At 39.7% G+C, this 23,109-nt stretch overlaps 1 protein-coding gene across 1 annotated transcript; it reads right to left on the bottom strand.

Moving 5' to 3' along the window:
* Window positions 1-699: 699 nt before the first annotated feature.
* Window positions 700-22,858, bottom strand: LOC126293623 (dnaJ homolog subfamily A member 1). Its single transcript, XM_049986904.1, has 8 exons — window positions 22,387-22,858; window positions 21,965-22,119; window positions 18,770-19,064; window positions 12,722-12,906; window positions 12,080-12,234; window positions 6,424-6,542; window positions 5,897-6,062; window positions 700-2,112 (listed from the first exon to the last, which is right to left on the bottom strand). The coding sequence occupies exons 2-8, from the start codon at window positions 22,094-22,096 to the stop codon at window positions 1,962-1,964; spliced, it is 1,203 nt and encodes a 400-aa protein (XP_049842861.1). The 5' UTR covers window positions 22,097-22,119; window positions 22,387-22,858; the 3' UTR covers window positions 700-1,961.
* Window positions 22,859-23,109: the final 251 nt, after the last annotated feature.

Here is a 23,109-nt window from a genome sequence, read left to right on the forward strand (position 1 = left end):
CGAGCCAATCCCAACGACGTACCGCTGAGAACACTGAGGACATTTAGGGGAAAGGGTACAACAGGCAGCCAAATATGACGTGGAGACCAGCTACATTTCCTGTCAACCCATACACATCATCCCACATGATGCACACACAATAAAAATCTAGGTGTTAACTTATTGACAACAGCCATTTTCAACAGGCACTAATGTTTAAGTACGGTTCAGAACCTGAAAATATCTTTCAGCACCTTACTACCACCAATACATTTTCCATAATGTGTACTTTTTTTTAAGTAAAAATGTCATTAATTGTTATAACATTCACAACATACTTTTTAAAAATATACATAAATGCATAGGAATGCGATTTGTTAAGAGAAGTCATATTCTTACTAACACTTGAATTTTTTGGTCAATTTAAAACAATTACAGAATCTGGTACAAGGAACCATTAAAACCAATTTTTTCAAAATTTTAAAATATGAGGTACACAGTTAGGTTACAATATTTACAAAATGTGGGCACAACGTACCCCCTCCCTCACCTCAGTATTGCGATGGTAAATATTCATACTGCCGCAGATTGCGACAACAGATTACACGGCCTACTTCGTGATTTCAGCATTAAGATTTTGGTGCAGCGTAGCATGATTAAGCACTAGCTGTAAACCTTTCTGGCAGCAAGTTACAGCTTTGGGGTGAATGAAATACAAAGTTCAATCATTGTATTTATTTAATAATTGGAAAGCACATATTAAATAGTACACTTAAAAACTTTAGAAACAAACAGTTGTTAAAAATTACAAATAAAGCTTTCAAAAACTCAGGCAACTGATCTCTGAGTAAATCTGCAGAAATGCAGCTGTACCATTGTTTTGTGGAATGCAACAAATTTGCAGAAATAACTGACTAAACATAGGAAAATAAATTATGTCACTGTATAACAAAAGTTCTCTCTTTACTTAACACATACATGGAATAGCTTGATAAGACACCAGATGGCATCAGAAAACATTCACATTAGAAAACTGAATATTCTCAGAGTCCACAAGGCATAAATATCACTTCACACGTGCTTTAATTACTGAGACTTGCTCATTTCACAATTTGAAAATTGTTTATTAACAGCAGTCCATGATTACTCCAGAGCACCCAACATTTTGTATTTGTTGTAATTCACAACAATGCCTGTAGCAAATTTAGTAATTACCTCCAGCAGAATTGGTATAAACAGCAACTGCAATTTCATTATCTATGAATGTTCACATTTCTGCAAATTTTAAGCAGAAGGGAAATTTGTGTCTTATACTAAATTGTCATTTAAAACTGGTACTCCATGACAGAGCCTAATGAGAATAAAATAAATTTACCAAAATCATATTGTCAACTACACGATTTAGCACTTCCTGACAAATATTTCATCCAACTGAAATTCTCAGAAGACTCATAGTTACACAAAATAAAGCAACAAATAATAGTGCAATATTCATAGTTATAACATGAAGCACATACAGATAAAGCAGTTGTGGCAAGGTTGAGATCACATTCAATGATTTCTTCCTGTTATCCTTACACTACACCTATAATACTGATAATTTATGTTGCACACACCCATAAAATGGGAACTGCATAAACAACTAAATTTTTCTATTTTTCCAACAGGTGCATGGTCAATCTGAATTACTAAAAAGGGTGTAACTATGAATTCTGGTTTCTTAATTTTAATTAAGTCAACAATGATGTACAGGAACTGATTGTATACAAAGTTCTTTTACAATCTATACTGTAAATTAAACAGACGATGGAACCTGGGCAATGAATAGAACAAAGTTGCAACATTGAGAACAGTGTCAGAATGATACATCTGCACATGCCAAGTGCTCCAGTAAAAGACAAGAATTGGAAAAGGCTAGCCACATAACATTAGCTGAGGCTCCCACAGAATAAATTTAAGAGCAAGTCCGACAATGTGCACCATTAATGTGTAGCACACTGAACCCGACTAGGACCAGTGTCCGATTCATCTTCGACGTACGCATTATTATACTCACGCCGCCGTGCTTCCTGCTCTGGGTCCATGTCCATCAGCAAGCACTCTTCTGCTCCATCAGGTATCATGGATTCTGGCCTGCAAAATTAGAGCATTTATTAGAATAATTTTTATCCTTGTCAGATGTGATTCTTAATGAGGTTAAGGGAAGTTCAATTGACAAAATTATAAAATAATAAAAACAGCTGGCCACAGTTACTAAAAAACACATTAAAGTTGATAATTAGGGCCCAGATTTTAATGACAAGTCATTTTTTTCTCAACTATAGGGTGAATTTTAGAACAATTTATACACAAATCTAGGCATTTTAGTGTCGAAAAAGTATTTTGTTGTGCGGATAAAGTCATATTTCAACAAACTGAAGTAATAGGTCATAGTGCGGCTAACTTTTAATATAATAGGTCATATTTCCGTCAACTTTTCCCAAAAATGCAGATACGGTTTTTCTCGTATCTTATGGGACACACTAATACAGAAATGAATATGTTGCTCACAAGATAATATTTAATGTGCTTTTATGAAAGAAACAGATAAATTAGTACACAGCTTTATTTCTCAGCACTGTAGCAGAAAATCTGTGTACCACAACAGTCGTTCTGCAAACATAAAACATTGTTGCGCACAGTCAACAATACACTGAGCCGACAAAGGCGGCTTCTGCCATATGTTCCCAGTAACCAGTTTGAATACAGCTTTTGCCTTGTTCAACATTCCTAAAGCCAAGTGCTCCAACAGCGTGAAGTTGTGAGGATATGTTCGAGAATTTGAAGAGTTCTTTAGCACTGATGGGAAAACCTTATTTTGTAAACCGTGTTAAGTTAAAGCTAGTGCAGAAAAGCACTAATGTGCAACAGCACCGTAATACCGCTAAACACAGCAGATGTGTGAAATGAAGTGATGAAAACAACAGGCAAATGTTATTTGAACAGTCAGGTCAATTGTCAACCATGAAATCATTCTGCAAGGATTTGTGTGAGATGGTGTCCTGTAACATCCCATTGGAAAAGCTGAAGAATCCACAATTCAGATGGTTCTTGGAGAAGTAAACAACACATCCAGTTCCAGATGAATCTACACTGAGAAAGAACTATTTATCTGTATGCTACAATGATGTGCTCAACAAAATATGAATTACCATTGCTGAGCAAAAGATCTGGCTGTCTGTAGATGAAACTACGGATATTAGTGGGAGATATATTGCCAATGTTATTGCTGGTGTTCTAAGAGTTGATGGCCCTGGATATGTTCTTACTAACGTGTGAAGCTCTCGATAGAGTAAACAATTCGACAATTTCTATTTTGTTTGACAACTCTCTGAAGCTACTGTGGCCTGATGGTGTGAAAACAGACAACGTTTTGCTGCTTGTAACAGATGGTGCTTCATATATTGCTAAAACAGCCAAAGGGCTTCAGATTCTCTACCTGAGTGTGGTGTACACCACATGCGTTGCACAGAGTTGCCCAAGAGGTGTGATCCAATTACCCTGACGTGGACAAGTTAATTTCCTGTGGCAAGAAAATCTACGTGAAGGCTCTGCTACAGGTGCAGATATTCAAGAAACACGCACCTTCAATGCTTCTCCCACGTAAAAGTGTTCTTACACCAACTACACCCAAATAAAGACAATCTTCTGTGAGCTTGATAGTGATGAATCAAGTGCTATCAAAATTGTGAAAGCAGTTTTTACAGTTACATTGTCTCTAAACTTTGCATACATCAACGCCAACTCTTCACTATATCAAAGAACTATACTTACAATATTTTGAAATCCCCAAACCACCTTCCCTACCCTCTGGCTCCTACCCTTGTAACCGCCCCCAGTGTAAAACCTGTCCTATGCACCCTCCCACCACCACCTACTCCAGTCCTGTAACCCGGAAGGTGTACACAATCAAAGGGAGAGCCACGTGTGAAAGCACCCACGTGATTTACCAACTGACCTGCCTGCACTGTGACGCTTTCTATGTGGGAATGACCAGCAACAAACTGTCCATTCACATGAATGGACACAGGCAGACAGTGTTTGTTGGTAATGAGGATCACCCTGTGGCTAAACATGCCTTGGTGCACGGCCAGCACATCTTGGCACAGTGTTACACCGTCCGGGTTATCTGGATACTTCCCACCAACACCAACCTATCCGAACTCCGGAGATGGGAACTCTCCCTTCAGTATATCCTCTTCTCGATATCCGCCAGGCCTCAACCTCATACCTCACCTGTCTTAACTTCTTTGCCTCTGTACTTCCGCCTCGACTGATATCTCTGCCCAAACTCTTTGCCTTTACAAATGTCTCTTTGTGTCTGTATGTGCGGATGGATGTGTGCGCACGCCAGTGTACACCTGTCCTTTTTTTCCCCTAAGGGAAGTCTTTCCGATCCCGGGATTGGAATGACTCCTTACCCTCTTCCTTAATACCCACATTCTTTCGTCTTTCCCTGTTTCCTGAAGAAGCAACCTTCAGTTGCGAAAGCTAGAAATTCTGTGTTTTATTTATTGTGCCTATCTACCGGCGCATTCCCGCTTGGTAAGTCTTGGAATCTTTGTTTTTAATATATTTTTCCCATGTGGAAGTTTATATATTCCAAAACTTACCAAGCGGGAAAGCGCTGGTAGATAGGCACAATGAATAACACACACACACACACACACACACACACACACACACACACACACAGAATTTCGAGCTTTCGCAACCGGCGGCCGCTTCGTCAGGAAAGAGGGAAGGAAAAGGAAAGCTGAAAGGATGTGGGTTTTAAGGGAGAGGGTAAGGAGTCATTCCAATCCCGGGAGCGGAAAGACTTACCTTAGGGGGAAAAAAGGATAGGTATATACGCACGCACATCCATACATACATACCTGTGTATGTATGGATGGGTGTGTGTGTGTGTGTGTGTGTGTGTGTGTGTGTGTGTGTGTAACTCTGGGAGGGCACAACTGCTTATCCCTCTAGTCCTCCTCTTTTACATTTTATGAAACTGATAATTCACTCACACCAGATATAATCCCGACAATTGAGAAACTGCTGCCACACACTACACAAATATTCTTCTCCAAGCCAGCTTACAGTGCTTGCTGGTCCCGGTTACTGGAGGGGGGAGAAAAAAAATTGCAAACTGAAGATCAAACACTATTGGGAGCATTTAGAACCCAGAGCCATCTGTTATCTGGTATTTTGTGTAGTAATAAAGGCAATGGATGGTGCATTACTTATGAATTTTCGCGACAACTGACTGGCAACTGATATTGAATAGGTACATTTCTTGGGTTGTGGGGCAGAATACTAGTTTGCTTTGTGTAGGCCCCTCTCCTCATTCCACACTTGGAAGGGAGGATCACTACCATTCCTTACCCCTCCCTGCCGCAAAAATCACATTTTATCTTTTTTTGGATTCAGATTATAGATCTTTGAAAAACTATTTGGAATGGATGATGGAAGGATGATAACTGTATGATTTTCTCATTCTGGTGACTATTTGGTGAAGTTATGATCAACAAAACAGGTTTCCCAAGGACCATCTGTAAAATGTTAATTGTTTAAATTATATGCACACACAAAAAAATATGAAATTCTCCAGGAAACTCTTCTGTTAAGAGCATACAAACATGTAACAAAACAGTTTTCACACTAGCTTTCAAGCTGGCTCTCTTTTTCTAGTAAAAGGCCACACATTCACAGTTGTGAATACTGTTCTCTGTTTTGTGTGTGTGTGCTCCGCCCATCAATTCAATACAGATGAGTGGTTGCCTTTCATTTTTTACTTACTGTTCCTTCCACAAATTTCAATTACTCTTATAATTTTAAGATAATTTCCACATGTTTATGCTGTGGATGTGAGAGTAATGTCAAGGTCACATACCTCGGTGGCAGGCAGTTTTCCAACTGTGGTATAACTTCCGGTGGAATAGTCGCTGGAAAATTCACAAGGAACTGAATAATAAGACGTCCCTTCTCAAATGGGTTCTTGTACTGAGGCATTCCCTCGTTCATAATGCACTTGACATCACCATGCTTGGTAACTTCACCTGAAAAATTAATGTAGTGTTAAACTTCACTTCACACTGGCAGTTACAATAATGATTTACATTTGTTATCTACTCATTTTGTGTGATAATTATCCAATTATAATCTTTTCTTCTGAATAATCTCCACACATGGAAAGAAAAATTCAGTAACAGACTGGTAAAAAATGTATACGTGTAAAATGCACCCAGAACACACAAAAAGCTTTAAGAGCAGAAGAAAAATGATTTAAAAGTACACTGCTATGAATAACAAGCTACAAATCCATTATGAACACAGCTTACACTTTTTTTCCATATAATATATTAGACAGAATCACAATATTATATTAATCTATGCGACATTTCATTTCAGTATCTTTACCTGGGATGCAAGTAACAACTAAGTCCCTATCATCTAATGTCCTTATAACTCTCTGGAATCCACACAACGATTCCACTAGCTCAATATTCATTCTCATTATGAGATCACTTCCAGATCGCCTGCAACAAAAAGAGAGCAATGTTGTCAAAACAAGAACAAAACCATCTCTTTCAAAATTCTTCCTAAGAATAAATTCTAACATGTTTAAAACACAGCAGTACTCTAACCTCACACAAACATTTTTTACTAGTCTAATAATTGCTCCTAAAGAAAAAAGGAAAAGGTTTTATGTAACTGCCCAATGGCTTCAATATTCCTACAGCAAATAAAAAGTAAACTGCCAAAGAAAATATTAGCATAGGATAAAAACGTGTGGATTTATGGAAACTGAGCAAAATCTAATTCACAATGCATGCAAAGTGATTTCAATCCCACTCTTGTTGATGAGCCAAATACCATACAAGTAACAAAGTAGTCCTAGGTTATTTATTTCGTACACAAATTCTCAATACAAAAGATTCTTTCCACAAGCAATCAAAAATGTCAGGTCTTTCAGCATAAAGTCAGTCTCAAAATATTGATAAAAGGTTTGGAATACATTAAGAGTAAAGCATGGCTCTGACCAATTACGTGTAGAGAAAGATAAGCACTGTCTATCAACCCTACACTTATTAAGAAAATATCCTAAAAGATGCAGCTCTCTCAATTGCGATATTTTACCACCTTCATAGGTTAATGAAACTGTGGGTTTTGACACTTTAACAAGACAGTATATTCCAATGTTTGTGTGTGTAACAAAGCAAAGTATTCAAAACTTAATGCACACCTGCATCACAAAATTACACATTTCTAAGATCTGGCACGACGGGAGAATTTTATCATTCCTTAAACCTGAAAAACTTTGTCCTTTGTCAGTATTGGCAAGGTTGATCCTTAATCACATCTCTTAATATGTTGATAAAATAAAACCCTTGTAAATTTTAGCAGTAAGGTTTCTGCCGAGAAAAGCCATGCTGTGCTCAACTCCTTAATCTTACTGAATGCACAGGAGATAAAAATGGAAGAGAACGAGTTACAGGAGTGTTATTCACAGATTCTGTGAACTGTGACATCAAACCCAAGGAAGTTTATTACAATGATATATTCAGTCACAAAATACTTCTGTTTAACAGTTTATCCAGTGCTTGCTGCGAAACAGGATGGTTGTCATTCTGCATAATAGAATGAAATGAGAGCCTTTCAGAATGGTCTCCCCCTGAGTAATGTATCGACATCCTTGCTGTCAAACGTCTATACAGGCAACCAACCAACAAACCTTGGAATGACAATATTTATTGCACAGATAACTGCAGCCTAAGGCAAAACCTTTGAGGACATAAACTGATAGCAGCCCTTTAAAACCTCAACAGGTCTAAAGCCAAACCCCCAAATAACAGGTCTGCATCTACCACCTGAGAAACCAGGAAGGCAAGAGGAAGTTAATATCTGGAGGGGTGAACAACCATGCAACTAAGACATTCCAAAATAGTAAGTTCGGGTTGCAGCCTCACATTTAGAGAACACTGGCAAGAAATAAAGCTAAAAATATGTGATCAGAACACCACCTGTAAACTTACTGGCACCATATGGCACATTCAGCCACTCATCTTCCCTGGTAATATGCAGCACCAGTTTGGTGGAACTATACACACACCAAACAGGTGGACAAAGCATTGAATGAGACTAGGTGCATGATGACTGGCTGCTTATGGTCAACTACTGTCACCAAAATTTATCAAATTATGTGTAGCAGTACCTGACAACCATAGAAGCACACACTAACAGCATGGGATGGGGGACAAATCGATCCCAGATACCCCTCTTTGGATGTGAAATATTAAAACCTATATTGAGGTCGAACAGGAGCTTAACGTGCACATCAGCAATTTTATAAGCACTATAAGCACCTGGAACTCGCCGAACAGAACTGTGGCAAAATTCATTAACCAAAAGGATTGGTGAGAACAAAGAGAAACCTGCTATGGACCTTCATCTGTCAGATGTGATACAGAACGGCACTAAACCAACTGAGGATGGTAGTGTCAAGATGCAAGACCAGCCTCAGGAAGTGAGGCTTCATGACTGATGAGTCGTGAAAATGTGGTTACCTGCAGGATCCCCACCTAATGGTTTGCAGAAACCTGCATGATCCTTGCACCATAGATATATATACGGCAAGTGATAAAGCCATAAATACATTCCAAACCTTTGGTTCACCTAAAAGAAAATGAGTGATGCGCAGCAGAATTTTGTTATTTTTACTATTTTGTGTTAGCCAAGTTCTGGAAATTTAAAACAAATTAATATCTCCAGTCGCAGACAGGTACAACAGAAAGACTGCTAAACAAGTACACACACACACACACACACACACACACACACACACACACACACACAACCACTGTGGGTGCCATGGCCAATTGGCCTCAGTAGCCAGTGATAATGGTCACACGTATATGGGTTGCGTTCGTTTGTATGTGTGTAATTCAGGAGAAGGTCTTTGGCTTACTTGTTTAGCAACCTTTTTGTTGTGCCTGTCTGCAGCTCAAAACCTCTTATGTGGTGAGCAGTAAGCTATCTTTTCAAAATGTTGTCATTATTCCATCCTGGATTTTCCATTTGATTCTGAAACAAATTTATTAATACAAAATAATCACCAGTGGCAGTAAAAAATGCCAGATGCTGGACAGAGACCTCATCTGGAATTTCCCATGCCCTACAGTCTTCAGCAATATACACCCATGTAGTTCCTGCAAGTTTTGTAATGTGTACACACAAACTTTTTTCTTTCCCTTCTCCTTGAATCCAGCTAGTAACTCCCTTGGACCATCTGGCTACAGGTCCCACCAATGCCCATTACAGTTTTAGTAAGTATTTGTTCCAACTTGTTCCCTTATCAATTCTTTCACTTTTGTGTGCCTCCTAGTGGTTAAAGACAAGCTTCTCTCCACTGCATAATGAACAATTAGTTCTTAACAAATAACTGCATTTATTTTGTGGAAGCAAAACCAATCCTTAAGAATGAAAGAGTATCTTCTTTCCAATGTGTGTCTTATCTGTCTTTACATCTTTATATTAACAAAACTATCTTCTAACTGGAAGACTTATTAACTTCAGAATATAAAGGAATCTCATGTACTGCCCACAAGCATACTAAAGATTCTGCAACTATTTGTTCATCCTTCCGTGCCCACAAAAATTCACAACTGGTAATAAACCTAACAACTAACTACAGACTCTTATCACACACATTATGTCACCCAGCCTACGACTGCACTAATAAGAAATTCAGTACGACTTTCAGCTGGATAGTATTACAATGTTTGGAAAGCAAATGAAGAATATTACAGAATCACAAAGAATTCCAATTTTATGTTCCAGTCATTTTAAAGTAAGACAAGATATTTGCATGGTACACTCACTGCATCCCAAGTTGACGTTCGCATGGTACGACAATGGTATGAGCAACAGAGGCTATGTGATACAGATCTACGTACATCAACTGTTTGACAGCTTGGGTAGCAGCACTGTTTGTCAACCATGCTATTGTCAACAGGTAAGTAATGCTAATTCTAAAACTAAACTTTAAATCCCTGTTAAACAGAACTCAGTTTCTCAATTTCATAACCATAGTGCTGAAAATTCAAGGTTTTGTGGATTCAATGACCAATAACTTATGCTCATAATACAATATTTCACTATTTTCAACTAGAGACAGGAAAATATTGCAAAATTGACGCAAAAAATAGTTTTTCCTAAATGAGAAATATGACTTAAAAGATATTGCAAATTTGTATTTTCCTGATAATTTTTTAATCTACAAATGCACTTAATATTTGTATCAATTATCGCATGTTGAAATTGCTTTATGAGGTCCTATCCCATCAGAGCTAAGGTTTGTGCATAATCTTAAAATGACAATCATTTCACACAAGCTCTGATCTGGTTAAAAAACTTGGCAAAAACCCTTAATTGGAAACAACTATGTACTTTGAAGAAACACCAAAGTTGGCAAAAGACCAACATCAAATAGGAAAAAAGCAGCAAATATAGCAAATACGAGGGTCGGTCAAAAAGTAATGCCTCCCATTTTTTTTCTACTTAAAAAAATTAAGTTAAGTGAAAAATTTGAATTTGGCGCCATTCCTCAAACCTTCTTCTGCAATCCACTGCAGTAGTAACTTTCTGTGTCAACAGGTGGCAGCACAGCAGAAGTTTGTAAGATGGCCGACATCGATGTTCGTTTGAGACAGCGTTGTGTGATTGAATTCTTGAATGCAGAAGGTGAAACGCCCATACGCATTCATGAAAGACTGAAGAAGGTGTATGGTGTTGTGACATTGGATGTCAGCACTGTTAGACGATGGGTTCGTCGTTGTAAGGAAGCTGAAGGGCAAACACCGTTGACTGACGAAAAGCGGAGCGGCAGGCCGGTGAGTGCAGTGACTCCACACAACATTCAGCAAGTTGATGACATCATTCGTGGTGACCGTCGGGTGACTGCAGATGAAGTGTGTCGCATTATTTCTCTTAGTAAAGGCAGTGTGATCACGATTATTAAACAATTGGGGTACTCAAAAGTTTGTGCACGGTGGGTTCCAAGAATGTTAACCGATCAGAATAAAGAGGCAAGGAAAACAATAGCCTCCCAACACTTGCAGCGCTTCCGTTTGGAGGGAGATGAGTTTCTGAAAAAAATTGTGACTGGGGACGAAACATGGGTGCATTTTTTTGAACCCGAATCAAAGAGGCAGTCAATGGAGTGGCGTCACACAAGCTCGCCGAGGAAGAAAAAATTCAAAACTGTGCGATCGGCAGGGAAAGTTATGGCAACAGTTTTCTGGGATACAGAGGGTGTGATTCTGGTTGATGTTTTGGAGCAGGGATGCACAATAAATTCTGTTCAATACGTCACAACCCTCAAAAAACTTAAAGCACGTCTTCAGCGAGTTCGCCCAACAAAACCAACGGCAGATGTTCTTCTTTTGCATGACAATGCAAGACCACACACCAGTCGTCACACCTCTGACGAGACTGTCAAAATTGGATGGGAAGTTTTGCCTCATCCCCTGGCACCATCAGACTTCCATCTGTTCGGGCCACTAAAAGAAGCTCATCGTGGGATTCATTCTGAAGATGAGGAGGCCGTCAAAACATCCGTGCGTCAATGGCTTAGGAAGCAGAGCTGTGATTTTTACCGTGCTGGGATACATGCCCTTGTTCAAAGATGGACCAAAACTGTAGAGATGGGCGGAGATTACATTGAAAAATGACAAAATGATCCTCAATGTTGTGGTTTTCAACCTATGTAATTGCATTTAAATTTCCTGACAATTAAACGTAGAAAAAAAAAATAGGAGGCATTACTTTTTGACTGACCCTCGTATTAACAATGTAATCAGGAAAGAATAACACTGTATTTGGCAACATTATTTTGGCATGGAAAGTAATTTAGCAAAAAGTAATTTGGCAATAAAACATTTTTCCCCCGTCCCTACCAATAACATGTAACACCTGACTCAAAATTTACTTTTATGTTGTACCTATTAACTATTGTTTGACATGCTATGAAAACCGTAAGAAAGATCATTTCTACTATAAAACATGTACCACTTACTTGAACATTTCGTGCTCTTTCTCATCCAGAACTATGATGATGTCACCTGGCTCTAACCCAGGCTCCTGATCTCCTTCACCACCGAAAACTATTTTCTGACCGTCATTCATGCCTTTATCTACATGAACCTCTAGAATTTTTCTGTCACGGATTGTCTAAAAAATAAACAAACAAATAGGTACAACAATAATAATAATAATAATACTAGCACTTAACTAACAATACATGCAAAATAAGAGATGATAATCGCCAAATAATTTCAGTCAATGTCACTGCTCGCTTAAAGTTATGTGTATGTTTTGGAACAATATCAGTTGTTAACCACGAACTGATACTTGATAAATTTGAAGGACTTTCACTGCTGTGCACAACTCAAGCTGCAAAACCTTGTTCTAACTGATAGTTTAATTCTGGTCTGCAGCATACCAATGACAATGACAAACTTCTCATATCTGCAGTTTTCCTGTAAACTGGTTGTCAAACAGAGTACCACAACTTTTGCTAAGGATATCTTAACATTTGCATTAAATTACAAATATTATAAATGTTCTGGCAGAAGGGTTTATTTCAACTTGCCACCAGTAGCCTACTTAGAGATCCATTCTCAACAACCCAGGCCATGGTGCAGGTTAACACACATACCTTCTTGCCCTGGCACTGCTTACACCGGTCCTTGGGATTGATCCGCTCCCCCTGCCCGCGGCACTCTGAACACATCGACTGGATTTGCTGGATCATGCCAGGCCCCAGCTGCTGGATGTGCACCTGCATTCCATTGCCATGACACGCTGGGCACGTCTCTACTGCTCCCTTCTTGCCACCTCGGCCTGAGGAAAGGACAAACATTGAGCTTCTGAAGAGGGAAATCCATAAAAAGGAATACAATCAAACTGCTTTTGTTATAACTTTACTGCTTGCCCAATTCTGGTACCTGTGTACATAATTCCAGCTGATATGAAATATGTATGAGGTTTTTGGCAACTATTAGGTGAAAAATTAGATTCATGTCCCTCTTACAGCCTAGTATCTTCACTCTATAAAGAACTGAATTTCTTTTCGTTATACACTATTCTTGCTGAGCTGTCAAGTTAAGCAGAAACTGCACTAAGCTTTAAAGAATTCACAGAGCTAAAAGAGCACTTCGTAAATTATGTGTATGGTCATTTTTACTTCATATGTTGCAGTTAGTGAAATGTTGATACAATATCAAAACTTCATTAAGGGGGGTAGGACATAAAATGGGCCGACTTTGAGCAGGAGAGGCACTGCAGGACATTTTAATTTCCACTGTCTATAAATTCATAAAACTGTCAGCATGACCAGGAAGGACTCAGGATTCACATTCGTAGCAGCGGAAATTCAAAAACATAACAAAATAAATTTTTTTTACATGTGAAATTTCATCATTTTTTCCACTTACTATTGGCTGCATTTGTTGCTATAGGTACACTTCATAAGTAAGAGACTGTTCAATGAATTTTGCACAGCATAGAAACCATACTTACAGGTGCCTGAAACTCGAATCTATTTAATTTATGAAAAAATGAATGAGCTGGTACGTTTTAAGCTTTATGTTTAGAAAAAAAATCAAATTTTGTAGTTAATTACCTCAATTCTTACCACAGTTTTTAATAGATTTGGAAAATTCTAGAGTTTCATACACCTGTAAGTATGGTTTGTATGCTGTGCAAAATTTATCAAATAATCTCTCTTACTTGTGAAGAAAAATGTACCTACAGCAACAAATGCAGCCAACAGTAAGTGAAAAAAAAATGATGAAATTTCACATCTAAAAAAATTTCATTATGTTTTAGCACTTCCATTGCTATGTATGTGAATCCTGAATCCTTCCTGGTCATGCTGACAACGTTTTATGAATTTATTCGTAAAAAAATAGACAGTAGAAAATAAAATGTCCTGTGGTGCCTCTCCTGCTCCAAGTTGGCCAGTTTGACATCCTACCCCCCATTAAAACTCTAAACAGAACAATATTTTGTTCCTTAGTTACTGGGTTTCATACTTTAGCAACATTTGCACGCAACAAGCCCATTCACAGCCTTGTGCACTGCAAATCATGGTCATAACAGTCACATCAACAACTGAAGATGTCTAAACAATATTTTTGCAAATAATAGCATGCAATAAGGCACATGTTTGATTTTAAATACTCTAAACTTTTTTATTCACAGAGATATGGAAGTAACTTATCCCCAGCAAAGAAGTATGCAGCTCAGGGTGCATATGCACTTCCACAGCACTGCAGAAAAACCCAAGCTGGAGCCACCCAGTGAAAGTCTTTGTAGGTGACACCATGCGCGCGCGCGCGTGTGTGTGTGTGTGTGTGTGTGTGTGTGTGTGTGTGTGTGTGTGTGTGGTGAGGACAAAACAACCCCCCCCCCCCCCCCCCCCACAGAGAAAATCTCCCTGCTACAGAGGCACACACCATGAAAGGATGGAAACTGAGAATAGGGAGGAACATACTGGCCACAGCAACACTAACGTAAAATTCCCTTCTTTACAGCTCAGGTTGAATGGGATTAATCCATACATACATAACTTTCTACATATTCCAACATTAAGTGGATGAGACATACATCTAATGCAGCACTATATTCTGAATAATTTAGAGTTTACAGTTCATAAATTTGTGAAACAAAAGTTGAGCAGGAAACTACTGACTGCTGAAATATATCAATTTTTGGACAGAAAGAATTGGGCAAGGGAAAGTAATTTGGAAAGGGATGTAGGTGTTTGTGGTTACTGAAACAACACTGTCGTTTGAATGCGATGTTTAATGCAAGGTCTGAATAGTGTGCCTCTTTCATGAAGGTTTGCGAAGTGAGGATCACAGTTAATACAGTAAAAGCTGGTGTAATGGTAAATACCCACCTTACATTTGTGGTGTTCATGATTAACAGGCATCTACATCTACATCCATACTCCACAAGCCACCTGACGGTCTGTGGCAGAGGGTACCTTGAGTACCTCTATCGGTTCTCCCTTGTTTTCCAGTCTCTTATTGTTTGTGGAAAGAAGGATTGTCATTATGCTTCTGTGTGGGCTCTAATCTCTCTGATTTTATCTTCATGGTCTCTTCACGAGATATATATAGGAGGGCTAATATACTGCTCGACTCTTCGGTGAAGGTATGTTCTCGAAACTTCAACAAAAGCCTGTACCAATTGGTCTGATAGTCCGTATGCTCTTACTTTGCTCATTAAACAACTGTAGGGAACTGTATCTAACACCTTGCGGAAGTCAAGAAACACGGCATCTACCGGTTAACCTGTGTCTATGGCCCTCAGTCTCGTGGACGAATAGCGCGAGCTGGGTTTCACATGACCATCTTTAGCGAAATCCATGCTGATTCCTACAGAGTAGATTTCTAGTCTCCAGAAAAGTCATTATACTCTAACATGATACGTGTTCCAAAATTCTACAACTGATTGACGTTAGAGATATAGGCCTATAGTTTACCTATCTGTTCGAAGTCCCTTCTTGAAAACGGGGACAACCTTTGCCCTTTTCAAATCCTTTGGAACGCTATGCTCTTCTAGAGACCTACAGTACACCGTTGCAAGAAGGGCAAGTTCCTTCGCGTACTCTGTGTAAAATCTAATTGGTATCCCATTAGGTCCAGCGACCTTTCCTCTTGAGCAATTTTAATTGTTTCTCTATCCTTCTGTCGTCTATTTCGATATCTACCATTTTGTCATCTGTACGACACTCTAGAGAAGGAACTAGAGTGCAGTCTTCCTCTGTGAAACAGCTTTGCAAAAAGATCTTTAGTATTTCAGCCTTTAGTTTGTCATCCTCTGTTTCAGTACCATTTTGGTTCAGAGTGTCTGGACATTTTGTTTTGATCCCCCTACCGCCTTGACAGAAGACCAAATTTCTTAGGGTTTTCTGCCAAGTCAGTACACAGAACTTTATTTTGAATTCACTGAACGCCTCTCACATAGCCCTCCTCACATTATGTTTTGCTTCGCCTAATTTTTGTTTGTCTGCAAGGCGTTGGCTACGTTTATGTTCGCTGTGAAGGTCCCTTTGCTTCCGCAGCAGTTTTCTAACTCAGTTGTTGTACCACTGTGGCTCTTGCTTGGCACATACTCATCTAACGCATATTGTACGATGGTTTTGAAATTTGTCCACTGATCCCCAACACTATCTGTACTTGAGACAAAACTTTTTTGTTGAGCCGTCAGGTACTCTGAAATCTGCTTTTTGTCACTTTTGCTAAACAGAAAAATCTTCCTACCTTTTTTTAATATTTCTATTTACGGCTGAAATCATCGATGCAGTAACCGCTTTATGATCGCCGATTCCCTGTTCTGCGTTAACTGTTTCAAATAGTTCGAGTGTCACCAGAAGGTCTAATATGTTATCGCAACGAGTCGGTTCTCTGTTTAACAAGGTAGTTTTCAGATAAAGCACTTAAAATGAGTCTCCCAGTCTATATCCGGCAAATTAAAATCTCCACCCAGAACTATAACATGGTGGGGAAATCTATTCGAAATATTTTCCAAATTATCCTTCAGGTGCTCAGCCACAACAGCTGCTGAGCCAGGAGGCCTATAGAGACATCCATTACCATGTCTGAGCCTGCTTTAACCGTGACCTTCATCCAAATCAATTCACATTTCGGATCCCCGTCAATTTCCTTCCATACTATTGCACTGCTATAAACACGCCTCCCCTTCACTGTCCAGCCTGCCTCTGCGGTATACATTCCAATCTGAGTTTAGGATTTCGTTACTGTTTACGCCCGGTTTCAGCGAACTTTCTGTCCCTAGTACTATATGGGCATTGTGACCGTTCTGGGACCTTTCTATAGACACTCCTGCAGTTTACTATTAGCACATTAATATTGTTATTCCCTGTTGCATTTTGCCTACTCCTACCCTGCTGCGCCTCAGGAGGCGTCTTGTTGGGCCTAGGGAGGGAATTCTCTAACCTAAAAAACCCACATGTGCACTCCACACGTAGTCCACTACCCTTGTAGCAGCTTCCGACGTGTAGTGTACACCTGAACTATTCAGGGGGACCCTACATTTCTCCACCAGATACAGGTCGAGAAATTTGCACCCCAGATCTCCGCAGAATCGTCTGAGCCTCTGGTTTACGCCTATTACTTGGCTCCAAACCAGAGGACCGCAATCTTTCTGGGAACGATACTACAAATAGTTAGCTCAGATTCCACGCCACTGAGCGAGGCTTTCCGCCTTCACCAATTCCACAAACTGCCTGTACGAACTGGGGATGATCTCTGAACCCAGACGGCAGGAGTCATTGGTGTCGACATGAGCAGCAACTTCCATTCGGGTGCACCCAGTGCTCTCGATCGCTGCCGGCAGGGCCTCCTCCGTATCTCGGATGAGACCCCCGGCAAGCAGACAGAGTGAATGCTGGCTTTCTTCCCAGAATTTTCCGCTATTTCCCCTAATGGGCTCCGTCGCCCACCTAACGTTGGAGATCCCAATAACTAATAAACCCCTCTCCCCGTGTGCCTGCTCGGACCTTGCTGAAGGAGCAGCCACATGTCCACCCACAGGCAGAGCGGGCGATGCCACACAGCCAGCTTCCACATTTACCCTCCGCCTTGTGCACCGCGAACGCCGCTGAACCCGCCACTCCCCTTGGGGAGAGGGTGGCCCAGCCGCACCCGGTACCCGCGAAGATGTCTCGACAGCAGGGACAGTGGGTGAAGCGTGTGACACCTGGGGTGTACCATGCAATGCACCAGCCATCAACATGTTCAGCTGTTCGCGAACAGTAGCCAGCTCCTCCTGCGTCCTTACACAGCAGACACACATCCTAGCCATCCTAAGAAATCAATTTACTGAAGAGAGTTAAACAACTTTTAACTAGACTTAATTCACTAAAGGTGGCCGATTGTTGACTGGACTGTGCTTGCTACACACTTCTTGTAGAAAACAATGAAAATAGCACTACCTGTCCTTTGACTGTATTGAAAACAAACACTAGCACTACTGGCACTTACATGGAAGCAAGAGTGACAACCGTAGCTCATCCTCTGGAGAATGCCCTTCAAAATGTGTTTATCCACTCACTGAATAGCACAACTTGACAAAGCATCGAACCTTTGAGAAATTACACAATTTCATGTTTCCTAAATGCACTGATGTAGCAAGGTAGTTTCCCACTAACCTTTTGAAGGTTAGTGTGAGTGTGTGTGAGTGTGTGTGTGTGTGTGTGTGTGTGTGTGTGTGTGTGTGAATTTCTTACTAAAATAACAGCAGTAATCTGCTACAAAATTTTTTTGTTTTGAACACATATCTATTAATGACTGGACACATTTAATTTCTTCTGCGGTGTAATAATAAGATTTCAATTTCATGCTATGGGAAAATTTTGTTTGTGATGGTCGGGCAAGTACAAAACTGAATGAACTGAGCCCAACAAGTTCATTAAACTTAGTGACAAACCTTTAGTGGTTTACATGTATCTTTACTATAAAATATTTTTGGTGAATTGCATACTTTGAATTTAACTGCTATAGAAAATAGAACTGGTAATTACTGGTTCTCTATTTAAAACACTTGTCACTTCCTGCTGCTCTAGATAAATTAAACAAGTGAGAACCTACCAACTTTCATGGCTTTTTTTTTTTTTTTTAAAAGGGAAAGGTTAAATTGTTTTACAACAAAAAGGTCACTCTAGCAAACCTACCTTCACACTTGTCACAGATAACATTTTTCTGCAGTGCAAGTTTGCGAACAGCTCCTTTATACAGTTCCTCCAAAGAAACGCTCAACTGATGAATAACATCCTTTCCACGACGCTCACGTGCACGTCCACGACCGCGACCACCAAATGCTTGACCAAAGAACATATCGAAAATATCCATAGGTGCTGAGAAGCCATTGCCACCTCCCTCTTTTAAGGCTTGCTCACCACCTTGGTCATAAATCCGCCGCTTCTCTGGATTTGATAGGACCTCGTACGCTTGAGAAATCTGTTTGAACTACGGAAAAAAGATTCTCTTAAATTTTTTAATCATCAAATCAATCATTTTTCAGTATATTTACAGCACCAGTTCAATATTGTCATCAAATGCAAGATATGAATATGAATGGTTTATGAAATTTTAGTATATTAGGAATTAAAAACGTTGGTATTAAAGATTAAGTAATATCTTTGAGTTGAAGCGGAGCTAGTTCCGCAACCAATGAACAGAACACTTATTAACACTGCATAGTCATGGCATATGTGCATGCAGATTCCCTCAGCGAAATAATAAATTAAAAGAAAAGTGTGTAGATTTTATAGAAGTCTGGAGAGCTGTACTGTGTGAGAATTCTCAGCTAAACAGCCACGAACTTTTTCCCATTCCTTTTGCAGGATATTGCCAAAGGCAGACCACACGAAACTTGTGCCCGAGCTTAATTTCTGAATGAGCCCTGTCTTTCTTCCCATACTTCTTTACCTTATAACTTTTTTGTTCCATATTTCTTCTTTTCACATGTACCAAGAAATTGATCCACCTTTTCTAGAATACCAGCAATAATAAAAAATAGTATTACAGTGAAGTGTGTTGCTTGTGTGCTAAAGATATGAGACCTTTTAATGCTGTTTCTGGTGGTTTCAGAGAACTAGGCCAAGAATTAATACATCTAGGTGCCCATTATGGAGAAGTTAACGTGGCAGATGTCATGCCACATCCCTCTACTATAAGAAGACATGTCAAAGACCAAGCTGATGCAATGCGAAACATAATGCCTTCTGTTATTGCAGTCGTTACTAAATGGTTCAAATGTGTCTGAGCACTATGGGACTTAACATCTCAGGTCATCAGTCCCTTTGAACTTAGAACTACTTAAACCTAACTAACCTAAGGACATCACACACATCCATGCCCGGGGCAGGATTCGAACCTGCGACCGTAACGGTAGCACGGTTCCAGACTGTAGCGCACAGAACCGCTCGGCCACACTGGCCAGTGGAAGTTATTAATAAAACATTTACTGCGAGAGCTGGTATGTGGACTGATTCGCATAATCAGATGCACTATATGACACTTACAACCTATTACATTAACACAGATTGGCCTCTTGTGATCAATGTTTTATTTACAACAAAATTCCGGAACGCTAGGTTGGTTGGTTGTTTTGGGGGAAGGAGCGAGGTCATCGGTCTCATCGGATTAGGGACGGATGGGGAAGGAAGTCTGCTGTGTCCTTTGAAAGGAACCATCCTGGCATTTGCCTGGAGCGATAGAGAGAGAGAGAGAGAGAGAGAGAGAGAGAGAGAGAGAGAGAGAGAGAGAGAGAGAGAGAGAGAGAGAGAGAGAGAGGAGGCATGAACTGTCATGCTCAGTTATCAGCGTATCCGGAATCTGGACAACAGACATGGGGCGAGTACGTGACCGAGCCAAGTCGTGTGGGGCTGGACCCGAGAGGCTCGGTCCAGCGTCAACAGGCGAGCCGTGACCGGTCAAACAATGAACGTTGCAGCATTCTAGTGCACGTTAATCCTCTAATGTGTTGAAACTGGATGACTACACTGCTTACTGTAATAATCTGATGAGACCTCTTTACCAATATGAATTTAGACAACTCTAGTGACATTGTTTTGTCCAACAAGAAATCCCACACAAAAACCTAATAAAAAGAAAACATGGGCACTTCTACGATGTGTGTAACTTTAGCTATTGGCTGAAAACTTTTAGACACAGGTTATGTACAGACAAAATATAACTGCATACCTCTCTGCTAAGTCGGATGCAGTGCAATACAGTAGGAACTATTTGTTTCTAGCATTCATTTGTCACTCAAGCTTGGGTTCAAACCAGCTCCCATCAGAACATATTCAACTAATTAAGTTCCAGAACACAAATTCTGACCTTTGGCCAAGGAAGAAGGTATATTTAAAACCATAACCTATTGTGTAGCACACCACACGTAACAAGGAATAATTTAGGAAAATCCAAGAGATTAAAATGAACGACAAGGTTTCAAACCAAAATGCCTATTACAAAAGCACCTTGTAACACATATCACCACCACATTTTCTGGAGCAGGGGGTGGGTGGGGGGGGTTTGGAGGGAAGGGTACTTGGAGGGGGAGAGACGGTAATTTGCAAAGTAACTGCCTATGGCACTTCGTTAATAACAATGTTCTGCTCCTATGGACAAAAGAATGAAGGAAGATTCGTCAAGTTTAATAAGGCGATGAAATCAGACTGCTCAGCAACATCTGGTTAGACGATGATTGAGAAAAATCAACTTTTACATTTACTGAATTACAAATAGTTGGAAACAACTTGTTCAAATGCTACATTGGTGCTGCAAAGCCACCTTGTCTGGCCAATAATATTTAAGTGTTAAAATGTGAGTGCCACACATCACTTGTATTTTCGACACTTTGATAAACATCTCAATTTTCCTATTTCCAACTGTAGCATGGCCAGATGTTGCTATTCTGGTAAAACATGTTTTATTTCTTTTATTGAGGTTTTAGATATTTGTTTCAAAATTAAGTGAAGCAATGGTCCACAACTTAACGTAACAAATAGCTGGATACGGGGTCATCGCAATACACGTCTAGGTTTTTATCAACAAATATAAATAGAAACCCTATCATCACAACTTTTGGGCCTAGCATTTTTACAAATTTCTCGCAAGCGGAGATTTACTTAGAAATCAAAATATAACTTAAAACATTTAGATAACTAATCAACACAATTTCCAAGGTCTATGCACATAACCGTAAAGATGGTCCGTAATAGCACTACTAAACTCCATTGCTGGGGTCAAGCGCTCGTTTGGAAAATGATTAGTTAGAACTTTATGTGAAAAATACGAACGCAAGGAGTGAAAATAGCGATCATGGTCTCAACCTAACTACAAGACAATGACCGACTTACCTTTTCACCCTCATTTGGGTTCTTGTCGGGATGGTACTTTAAGGCTAACTTCCTGTACGCTTTCTTCAGTTCATCAAGCGTACAATTTGGTTTTACACCTAAGACGTCGTAATATGTGGTCTCTTTCACCATATTTGCAGGACGGTGAAAATAACCTTAAAAGGGGAAAAAAAGTTCAATAAAACAGTGGAACACACTATACGGATACCAATCTCTTTACCTGACACAATCGATTGCCTGTACATGAACGAAATATTAAATGATATCTATTTTGGTTAACTGGCTACTATTAGAATCTTGCACAATTACATAACTAAAGTAAATTCACATTAAAAAATATATAAAGGAAAGAACCAGCTGATCGAAAGGAATAGAAGTTTCAAAACACGAATCCGAGATTGCAGTTACAACACAAAACTCACCAAGCTCTTGCTTATTGCACTGACACTATGCGAACAACTAATTACTGAGAAATAGCTTCACTTGAGCACAAATTTTACAGCACTATCGATCCACACAGCCAACTAAGTCACACGGCCTTCTCCGTCGAGGATATTATAGCACGGACTTCTCGAAATTTCCTGACCTTCTGGCAAACACGAACTGTGCACACCAATAGCACTGCTGCTTTGACATTACGTCATGACGAGCTCAGAATACTCTGGTGGCGAAGCAAAGAACTAACTCCAGGGCTACTAACTCGATATGTGGAAAAATCGAGAGATGTTTTAATAAAAACAAAGTAAGTCGTTATGGGTAGAACGATCTTCTTGTTTTCATTACTTGCGCGGGGAATATAGTATAAACTCAACATTTGTAGCCGGAGAAGCAAATATGGGCTCAGTATGCACTGATTGCAGTCACAATTGACATTAAGCTCTTAGCTATTACAAAATGTGCGTTATCAGGGTGAAGTAGCGGAAATTAATAGTGGAGATCGGGTTCATTACATAGCACTTTTAGAAAAGAAACCAAAGTGATTCCATGACAGACCACAACATAGACTAAGGGAAGCCCTTGTTAATATGTCTTTAAGCTTGCAGTTGAACAGCAATAAAGCCAGCTGCATCAGCAAGTGACACGACACTGTAACGCCTTTTTTCGTAACAGAAAGAAATTTGCACTTTAACGTAATGAAATTCAGG

This window comes from Schistocerca gregaria, chromosome 10 (assembly GCF_023897955.1).
Source record: "Schistocerca gregaria isolate iqSchGreg1 chromosome 10, iqSchGreg1.2, whole genome shotgun sequence".
NCBI lineage: Eukaryota > Metazoa > Arthropoda > Insecta > Orthoptera > Acrididae > Schistocerca > Schistocerca gregaria.